Source organism: Colletotrichum abscissum (genome assembly GCF_030869225.1).
Source record: "Colletotrichum abscissum strain IMI 504890 chromosome Unknown Scaffold_2.1, whole genome shotgun sequence".
NCBI lineage: Eukaryota > Fungi > Ascomycota > Sordariomycetes > Glomerellales > Glomerellaceae > Colletotrichum > Colletotrichum abscissum.
Window position 1 is genome coordinate 36,912 of NW_026850098.1, and position 11,044 is coordinate 47,955.

The following is an 11,044-nucleotide window of genomic DNA, read 5'->3' on the forward strand; positions in this document are numbered from 1 at the left end:
ATTACGCGGGGGATGATGCAAAGTATCTATTCATATTGAACTGTATCGCGTTGTACCTTGGTTTTATTGTTGTCTGTTCGAGCAGTTGCTGACTGCCTCACACCTGCCTTCTATTGCTGTTGCAGTGCTTGTGACTTGTCGGCTCCTTCTCTACGACTCTGGGAATCTGCAGACGGGACCCGGGAGTGCAGGTGGCAGCTGCTCCCTCCTGCCCTGCACGTTCCACATCCCATCCAGGTCCTTCCCATTCGTCAGCCAGGTACGTATCGCACTTTCCCATCGTGGCATAACAGCATTGAGCGCATTTCCATTGGCCAAGACAGGCATCCACCCCCTCTCTCTAGTGGACCCTCTAAGGAATGCCCAGTCGAAAAAAGTTGTTCGCCCATTTTGTTGTTCCCCGTCGCCGACTTTCCGTTCCAGGTTCGCCGGTCCGCCCGCAACGGCACGACGGGCATCAGTCAGCACAATCACCCGCACTGCACTCTGCCACTCACACTCACACTCATACTCATCCTCACACCTCACACCTCACACCTCACACCTCACACCTCACACCTCATAGGTACTGCGTACTCCCTCATCTTAGTCAATGACTTACTCAGTCGCCAATGCACCTGTCACGATGCTGTAGTCAGAAACGTCTCAAGACTCGCGATCAAGACTCAAGATAACCAACACAACTAGAGGACAGAGTTGCAATTTGGCAGAAGACCTCCCAAGAGCACTGCCCCAATGCCAAATGTCCTCTACTCCCCCTGCCAAGCTATCATTTTGAACCCGGCCCGCCTAGCAAGCTCAGCCATACCACGCTCAAGAGCTAACATTCTGCAAAAAATGCCCCTAAAGTCTCTCCCTTCCAAATCCAGTCCTGTTCATCCCCCACACAATTTGCATCTTGGCCCGAGCAAGCCAAGCTGTCCATTTCTTTTACCGCTTGCCAATGCTTGAGCCGATGTCAAGTTTGCGCTTGGCTAGGAGCTACTTTTCTGGCTGCAGCCTGCGACTATGAATCCGCCCACATGTCGCCTCATAGATTCGCGAGTGTGAGGCCTCTGAAAGTCGGATTAACATGTATCCTGGCATGCGTTTGTACAACACACGTAGGCTTATACAAGTGGTATGCACAACTGACTATGACATGACGTATCGATGTGAAGCCATCATCATTTTCACTCACTCAATCAGTAAATTCATCACGTACTACCGTGCTACCTACCCCAATGACTTCACACTTACAGCAGCTGTTTACAAGGCCCATCGTCTGTTGTCCCTGGTCTAGGACAGAAAAGGGGTTCGAGCGGTTCGCGTGGGCTTATCGTGTGCGAGTACGCCGACTAAATGGGATTGAAATGGCACGAACCCTTCTCAGGAACATCTTGACACGGCCGTCAAAAGGCTAGCTAGCCGTGCCATTAATGCCGTCTCAACTCTGGCCTCTGGATGCCCCTCCAAGATTTATCAGAGGTATGAGTATGTGTGCAAGCTCAAACCCGATGATCCTCATTTTCTCAGTCTTCATTTCGATGTCAGTCCGCATTGCAAGAAGATTTGGTAATGTTCGCTACCGCGTCAGCACTTTTGTCTCTTGTTCGCAGTCAAACTTTCAACTGATCTTGGTCAAGGAGAGACGGCTTGACCATTCGCTCTGTGTGAGCATCCTCGATATTGAACAGCAGCTGGCAGAGGCGATGTGGTGCAAGATTTGTTCACCCTCCATTGGAGGCATGGATTTTCTCACCAGTCAAAGCCCTATCCTCAATGATTGCGTTGTTGCCGTTAAGATCGCGAGCCTAGGAGGAATACATTCATAGCCAGAAATTACTGCCGTCAGGTCTTCGACAGGAGTACGGAAACCCTCACTGGTGCCCAATAACAGCTCATTCCCACTGAACTCTTCAGTCTTTGGCGGAAGATATGATCTAGTGAGGCAATTGACACTTGGAATTGCCCATTTGCTCTCCCAGAATATGTCGATATGAATGAAGCATACATGTTCTCAAGGCTTGAGGCCGCTTTTCGAGTCCATATCCCAACCATCTTTCCCTTGAAGCAACGTGTCACTCAAGGGAAGTTGCCGGTGCCGGCCCCATCATTGAAGCTTAACATGTGCAGGCAGAACCATGTAAATGCTTCTACCCAGCCACATGATGACAGGAAGACTAATCCTTGGAGCCGTAGGGCTTACACACATGCCAAAGGTCCAATGCACGACGCCGGCGCCGAGACTTAGACGGCGTAGCCCGAGCCACCGGAGCCCTCGCCGGCCAACCACGCATCGCTCACGGCGCCTGGCGCCGCCGTCTCCCACGTTTCCTCACGAATCCCGCAGCCACCAATAACGCACCTCTCGTCTGTCTGCCGTGGCATGCCTCGGCACTTGCGTCGATCACGGAACGATTACTATTCCTCACAGGATGGCGCAATATCACTGACTTACTTAAACACCATGGGAGGTCGCAACTGTTCGCACCCAAATTTCATTCAAGAGCTCTCGCTCGGTATTATTCACTGGCACAAGCCTTGCTACACGGATAGTATATTCTCATGACGCTGAGCACCTTGTCCCTTGAATCCCACCAAATCCCGCTGGAGATTGTCATAATCTCTTTCATTAATCATAAAGCACGCTGATCCACCCACAGAATATCCCTTAGTAGGTATAGCGGAAACCAGGCTGAGCACCCTCCTGCACATTCTGGTTAGCAATCGGTCCTAATCCAAGAAGAGTCTTGTGGGAAACACTTACATCATCAGCCTCAAGCTCCTTCTCGCCCCTGTCGGCCTTCTTGTTCTTGAAGTAGGCGTCAACAGTCAACAAGCTGACCAAAATGCACGTCAACAAGCTGCACGCAATGCAGGCGTACATGCCCGGGCGGTAGTGAGGCTTGTCCTGCTCACGGAAGAGCAAGCTACCGGCAATACCTCCGATACCACCGAACGAGACAAGCGTCGCACTGCAGAAAGCTCGCTTCCACTGGCCACGGATGTTGTTTGCCTGGTACGCCATCACAGCAGGGACGTTGGAGTTGGCACCGGCCGTGGTCAGGAAGACGCCAAAGTAGCGCACCGCCGCGCTGGAGTGGAAACCCATGATGGGAAGACCAACGATGCAGAAGAGCATGTTGATGAGAATAACGGGACCACGGAACTTCATTCTATCACCCAACCACGCGGTCGCGAACATGACGATACCGGCAAAGGCATAAGGCGGCGCGACGAGGCACTGCGCGGCACCAACGTCGAAGCCCATGTTGACCTGCAGAATGATGGGCAAGAAGTATGCAAGCGCGTACGAGACGGTGGTGGTGTTGAAGAAGATCATGGCGTAGGCCCAGATTCTCCAGTCGGCGCCGGCACCGAGGAATCTCTTGAGGTTGAAGGCGGGAATGTGGGCGTCACCGCGATCACGGTTCACGCGCGCGACGATCCAGGCGCGCTCACGCTCGCCGAGGAAGTTCCAGTCCTTGCGCTTCTTGGAGTCGGGGAAGTCGACGAGGAGCCAGTAGCCTGCGAGGCCGAGCACGCAGGTGAGAGCACCTTCGATGATAAAGATCCAGCGCCATCCAGTCAGGCCCTGTTGGCCGTTGAGCTGCATCAGACCGAAAGCGAGAATACCGGAGAAGGCGGAAGCGACGCAGCCGAGAAGGTAGAAGACGGAGTATCGCTTTCCGACCTCATCTGTTCATGGTCAGAAGTCTGGTCGTGGAGGCAGCATCAGCGGTGCCAACTTACATCTGGTGTACCATGTGCTGAGAAGGTAGACACAACTGGGGAAGAATCCGGCCTCGAGAACACCCAGGAGAATTCTGCATGCATACAAGTGTGTGTACTTTGCTGAGAAACCCATACCGATCATCACAGCACCCCACAAGAGGGTAAGTCCACCAAGGTGAAGACGAGGTCCAATCTTGCGAACAATGATGGTCGAGGGCGGCTGGAAGATAATGTACGGAATGAAGAAGAGGAGGGAAGCAATGCTCTGTTGAAGTCAATGGTCAGCTGTCCACCCTCATCGACCATACACACAGCCATCGAGTTCAACTCACGTATCGGTTGTCGAGATAGAGACCCAATTCCTTGGTCATGCCTGCAATGGCGGCCGCAGACAAGTTGGTACGATCCATCAATGACACGCAGTACATGGCACCGACAGTGACGACGAGTCTTCGGTCGACTCGGCGAATGATCTTGCGCTGCTCCTCAGCAGTGAAGCCATGGTCAATGTCGAGATCATGGGAGTCGTTGATGGAGCTGGTTCTGATGTGGTCACTGTGCTCGAAGCCTGCCTTCTCGGGGTCTGAGACGGGACGATCCATGTTGGGCGGTTGTGTCGTTGATCGAAGCTCGCTGTGAATGAGTCGTCGAAGAAGTGAAAGACGAGGGACTGGTGTCGACGGCGCACAGAAGCTGCAGATTGTGCGTCACTTATTGAGTTTGACCAAGGGAGGGGGTCAATCGAGAAAGAGGTCTGGGCCTTCTAATCAACGCCGACGCAGGACTGAGGAATGCCGTTCGAATAAGGATGTGGAACAAACAACCCAAAGTCAAGAGGGGGGAACTCTGGAGGTTATCTACTCAAGAAACACAAAGATCCTGAGTGTAGCATCGGATGACACGACGATTCGATAACGATGCGCACACAGCCTTTTTGTATCCGTTCGGGTCCAGCCCCAGTTCCCCGCGAAAAGACAGCAAGTCGACGACGACTACAACCCCCTTCTTTTCACCCACCCCCGCCCCCCTGGTCCGTAAGACAAGACATACACGAAAGCACCCAGGACGGTGGATCCAAAGACCCAAGAATCCAAGACCAGACAAGGCCTTGAAGCCATCCAAACCACCGGCGTTCATTTTCCCCATGTTCCCCAGAAAAAAACACAGACGAAATGAGCCTTAGCAGACACACGTCCCCATATCTCCCCCGCCCTGGGATGGGGGGACCACCCCCGATGCTGCTGTCCTCTTGCTGCGGGGGAGCCAATCAAACTCAAAACAAGACAAGAAGATACCGAGGGTGGCGGCAAGCAAGCCTAGGAAGAAGCCTGTCGAGTTGTCGACTCGTTCGAAGGAAGCCAAGACTGAAGGGCTAGGGCGTGGCCGCAGTGCCGCATTAGGATGAGAAGTTGGAACCAAGAGCCACGGAAAGGGTGTGGTATGCGGCATCGGTTTTCCCTCTAGCCGTCAGAGACAAGACATTCAGACACTGGGAGACGGGTCCAGCCAAAGACGGTGATGGCATGTAGATTGGTATTGAAACGGCAGGTAATAGAGACACGCATACCCGAATAGTCTGCTGAATTGCAGAGTTGCAGAAATAGAGATACTGATTGTTCGGTAATTTCCCATGTCTACAGCTGATATTGAGAGTGAGTCTCAACACCCCAGATCCCTCTCACTCTTAATCTCAATCCCGCTCTCACTCACACTCACCTCTCTCGCTCAAATCCACTCACTTGACTCAACTATGCTCACCAAAAATACAGCGGCACAGCGTGCGGCTAGCCACAACAGCTCAAATCCGGGGTACCAAAGGTTCAAAGTGGGTTCGTCCCGGCCTTTGGCTGCGGGGTAAACGCACGATGTGCGTGTGGAGGAAAGCTGGAGCCTCCACGTCCCGTGTGGGTGGTGAGGAGAAGTCCGCCGAGCCTAGTGGGAAGAAAGCCGGGGAAAGGGGGCCCATGGCCCATCATTCATCCATCGGACATGGGTTGATGGGCTATGAGAGACCCCAGGAGGGGACGTGTGTCGGTCATTCACTCTTTGAAATGTCCACTCATAAGATAGAAAGACACGATGAATAAAAAGGTCAGAAGTGATCATGGTTCGGCCGGTCGACTCGGTACTGTGCGCCGGAGCGACTTGGCGGGTATGCGATTGGATCGTCTGCCGGCGGATTGCCCAATTCGGTTCTAGACGCGAAGCTGAGACTAAGGCATGCAAGCCCACGCGATGAGACCCGAGAATGTACTAGGCGCAGCGCGGCATGGAGATGGGGTTGGGGTTGGGAAATCTGGCAGTCCACTCTTCTGGCAATAGGGACGAAGTATGGATGCTATTCCAATGTCTCTGCCCCTCTTCGGGTCTTTTTGTGATGCTACGCGGCCCCGTCGGTAAGGTAGAATAGTGAGAGAGAGACGGAGAGAGATAGAAAGGGTGAGGGGGAAGAAGCAAAGAAGATCGACGGGACATACGGAGGCGTACATGGGGAATGGAGATACGAGCCAGGGTGTAAGGACACCGACAGGAAGTGATATGCTTCTTCTTCAGGCTTGATGACACACTGCTCAGGGTATCTCGCAGAAAGAGTGACATAACCCTGTGGAGCGTGCTCCATCTCATGCTATGTCACCTCCAGACGCAGCAGACATGGGGGATATCCGTGGCCGTGGCATCTGTCATTTTCTTGACTGAAAAGTTGTACCCATCTCCCGGGTGACTCGTCCCGAAAACCTGCGCTGGAATGACGGCAAGAATAAGACACCGAAAGAATGAGACGACGAACGAGGGGGTTTGTTGACCCTCGAACTTCGAACGGCGGACGAACCATGGGTACCTACCTTACGCACGCGCTTGCGAAAAACTGAAATTCGTTTATTGGCGCCGGTGACTGAATCGAGTGTGCTGCCCACGAACCTTCACGAAATGAAGCAAAATTCAATTGCCGCGCTCCGTGTGAGTCGCGTACTCCGTACCACAAGTCCGCCGTCCCAGTCCACCTGAGGACTCAAGGAGGCTTCGAGGGCTTCGAGACCTCATTAGACGCAGTCCGTCGAACCCGAGCCAAAGGACGCCAAACTTCCTAGGTGATCGAGAGACGCCGTCTGCCACCGGACGCCAAGATGCCTCCATCGATCTTGGCAAAAGCCGCGTGCCACCCACAACCTGTCCTATCCGGACGTTTATAGCCATGTTGCCGTCTTGTCCGTCGTCAACAGTCGTCGAAAGCATCGAAGAGGCATTCCCAATCAGATTAGCAGGGAGATGAGCTGTCGTTAACTCGCCTCCTCCCCTTCTCCGTGGCTGTTCCACCCCTGTTCCCGACATGGCGGTCTTCGTGTCTGTGAGTCTGTGACTGTTGTCTCAAGCGTCCTAGCGCACATCATCCCAACAACGTGTGAACGTGTAAAGATTCCACTACCGTGACCGCGGTTCAGACATCGTCTTCAGTCTCCCTTGCGTTGGCGTTGGGGCGAGCTGGTGCGAGCATGGACCCTTGAGGACCAGGTGATTCGATGCCACCCTCTTCAATTTCGCCCTGCATGCCTCGCCGTGCTACCAAACAACAAGAAATAGAACGAGCCAAGCAGCATTGGCGTCGCCGCAGATAGTGTACATCCCTCCACAGATCATGCACACTTTCTCCCCGAGTCTAGGTTCCCGACTCCTACCTATTGAGGATCTTAGGATGCATACACCCCACCACACCCTCCACGAGCAACCGCCCGGACGGCGGACAACCATTATAGATTTCCCCTCAGAGGCTCAGACTAAGGTAGGACATCAAACTTCCCAGTCTAGACCTGACAAGCCATCCTTCCAACCCCCTCCCTCGGATCGAACCTCGGCATCCTCGACCCTTCTACGGCGTGCCATTGGGCGACGATCACCTCTCCTGTGTCCGATTGAACGAGAACTGAAGCTAATTTCAACGACACAAATTCCCGATAGTTGGGTTGAACCTACCTGCATCTTCGCCCGCCGTGCCACGCCGTCGGTTCTTGGAAGTCTGTCTGGTCTGCCTGGTTGTAGCCCATGTTCAATCGCCTCCTGTCCTTTTGCTGCCCACTATCCCCCTTGGTCGCCCCTCCATCTCGATGGGAATTGCGGCAGATTCGCAAACCAAGCCCAAAACGTGCAAAGTCGCCCAGCCTCCATCATGATCCCACACATCCAACAAGTCACCCAGATCCTGGTGATACCTTGTTGGTCAGGCCTACGTGCTTTTGCTTGGTCCTTGGATGAGGAACAGGGAGTTTACGGGTGGCCTGAAGAATAGGGCTGCATGTCTGCGCCGCAAGGCTGCATTCATTGAAATAGCAGACGACCATAACACTGCTTGAGACCGAGGAAGGATCATCACCGTAAAGTTACGTACCTTGCGGTGAGAAACCGACGAACCAGAGGCTGTAGAGTGGCCGAACTTCCTCGGTTGTCTCGGCCTTCCAAGACTTGTGTAAACTTGAGGGTTCCCAGGGACGCCGGATGGTCATCACTATGCCTCTGATACGATCTCTTGCATCTCACAGAGAAGGAGAGCATAGTCCTCTAGGTTCTTCCGAAGTAGCTGTTCTCGCGTAGTTGTTGACACTTTCGTCTGCGCTTCTGCCAGTGGCTCTCACAACTCACCACTACATTATGTTACTACTTTGACGCTTCCACTCGTACAATTGCAGTATATGCGGCAACGTAGACACAACAAATCTGCCCCAGTTCTTCAACAGTCAGAGATCTGGTCATGATCTATCCTACACACGATAGTTCTGGTACCAGGATAACAGACATCGAGTGTCGAATCCCACAAACAAACAAGCTGTAAGTAATCAGGCTCATCACTTCGAGTCTTTGAATATATCATATGCCTTTTGGTACTAGAAGGAGAATGTCAGTACATATTTACAGGCAGAACTAATCGATGTCCATCTTCAAACCCGAGACCACACCATAGACTGGAGAAAACCGACTTCGTACTTCAGACGAACCCCTTTACTCTGTTCCGATGAAACCAAGCATTCGTATCATTGTAGGCAGGACAAAAGGTGAGAATCAGCAATGTCCTCCGAGCGAAGAACACGAAGCCCTACTCGAAAATCTCGGAAATCTCGAACCCTCCGGGGCTTTTGCTCACCATACCTAAGTCAGTGCAATAGTCCGGCATCGTCCCGTATATCTCAAGTCATTTCTTCAACATGCTCCCTCATGCCCACCTACTTTGCATAAACCATCCTGTTATCGTCATCTTTGTCGAAATAGTATAAGACGCCGTTCAGCTACACCGTCATCGTCCAACTGCAGTCTACTCCAAGCCCCAAAGCCTCTTGTGAACATGTAATAACAAACAATTCTCGCAGAGCCTAGTACTCGTTCGATCAGATCAGTTTACCCTATATCGAGGTTTCCGTCATTGTCGTTCTCGGATTCGATCTCCTGCTCTTCATTAAAATCCACGAGTCAAAATTCTCGAGGTTACGTTCACAAGACGAGACCATCACATACCGAAGGATGACATGAGGGATTCTAGAGCCAGTTATCAAGGCCGGTTTCCCTCGATATGATCCACTGCAACCGACTGAAATTGACAAAGAAACTGAGACTTGCAAAGAGATCAGAAACACACCAGCGACCACATTGCGACGGGCCTACTGAAGCAGAAAGTACCATACTTTCTCCAATGAGATTGAGACCATCTAAACCATTCTAGATACCTGGGTCAAACAACACGGAGTCGCAATATCCGAAACCAGTACACAACGAGCGGCGGCTCAACAGCTCCCTGCAATCCATGCTGAATCCTGAAGCTCGACTATTCTGGCTCGCTATTGGGAGTCCTAATGATCGTTGCGGCTGACGGACGTGGCGTACAATCCTTGGATTGATCTGACAACTGCTTGGAGACAAGAGGCCAGGTTATTGAATTCAATTTCAATCCTCAACTACTTTCGATGTAAGGGGTCATTCAGCCAACAGACCCTCTTTGACCCTTGCCGCGAGCGCCTCCAGAGATCACGTCAAGTGCCAATGCCTCCAGTGTTCAACAGTTCTTGAGCCGTAGTACACGTTTACATGTATCCAAGTCAGGGTGCTTTTCAAAGAATCCAACGAAACGTCAGTAGGGTAAACGGCCATGTAAGACACAGCAGCCACTTCATGGGCCTTGAATATGTAGAGTTCGTGGTATTTCGTTTGAAAGGGCTACATTGACGAACGTAAATGCCAGCAGAAATGATGCTATTGGTCTTGAACGTCCTTTAGGTCAGAGGCTCTCGTAACCATCATAGAAACATAAAATGAGTACTATGGAAGTGTAAAGTATGGGTGGCAAAACTGACAAAGCATATGATGTTCAGAATCTCTTGGGCTAGAGGTGATGGCTTCATATCTTGCTTTTTCAGACGTTTCGTAAAATTGTAGCCTCCTTAGAGACGTCTTCGATTCAATCCTGATAGGTCACTTACCTAGGTATCTACGCAGGCTTTGGCGATCAACATGTGCCTACTATGTACATGCACTCTCTGGAGTAAGCCCGGAATATGTTAAAGTAGATGCTCACAAGTAGCTCTCGCTTCGTCCTCGCCATCTTTTCTATGACCTTATCTCGAGATGCATCGGACAGCCAGAGAAAGGTTTCCATTTTGCTGCGAATAGTCACTACTTGGCCGTCCAGAAAGCGTTTAAATGTAGCATCATACCATAAACGGTAGATCATTCGTGCACATGAACCTCCAAAGCAACTAAAACCAAGGCTGTTCTCCTTCCCCATCAAGCGTGGACACATAGGAAACGTTTTCAAGGCTGAAGACTCTGTCCTAATGGCAAGCAGCTTTAGAGGAGGCCAAGAGTCAGATGCGCACCTCGTCGACAGTATCTTGAGCCTTTCAATGAAAATAGCTACTGCTAGTCGAGAAACTACACATCAGATGAGACAGCTGAAACCATGGCTGCCATGGTAGACATTGGAATATGCAACAAAATGCGAGACTCTCCCGATTCGTCTGCTTAGAGAACACATACTTGCATACGGATACGGCAGAGACAATAGACATAGATTCGCCGAGGAAGAAAGAGATCTTTACTCGCGTGCGTATCTCTTTTGAAATTTCCGGGAGCAATGAAAAAATGGGGTAACGGGGGCCATCGTGAGAACCAATTGATGTCGCGGTGTGCAAGTTTCGGGACTACTTCTCAACCACGGGATCCATAACTTCGAGAGGGCTCGGGATCGTCATTGAAATATCCTACAAGGGATCAAGAGGCAGGTAGACTATTAAGCTACGATCTTGGCAACCATGTGTATCATCTTCACCGCTTCAGTAACAGCGTCCGT

At 51.7% G+C, this 11,044-nt stretch overlaps 1 protein-coding gene across 1 annotated transcript; it reads right to left on the reverse strand.

Annotated features, from left to right (window-relative positions):
• Positions 1-2,653: 2,653 nt before the first annotated feature.
• Positions 2,654-4,418, reverse strand: CABS01_00707 (major facilitator superfamily transporter; the record flags this gene model as incomplete). Its single annotated transcript, XM_060534088.1, has 4 exons — positions 2,654-2,689; positions 2,750-3,681; positions 3,736-3,982; positions 4,050-4,418. Coding segments are annotated over 4 exons (1,584 nt in total), but the record flags the coding sequence as incomplete, so codon positions are not given.
• Between the last annotated feature and the right edge of the window lie 6,626 nt (positions 4,419-11,044).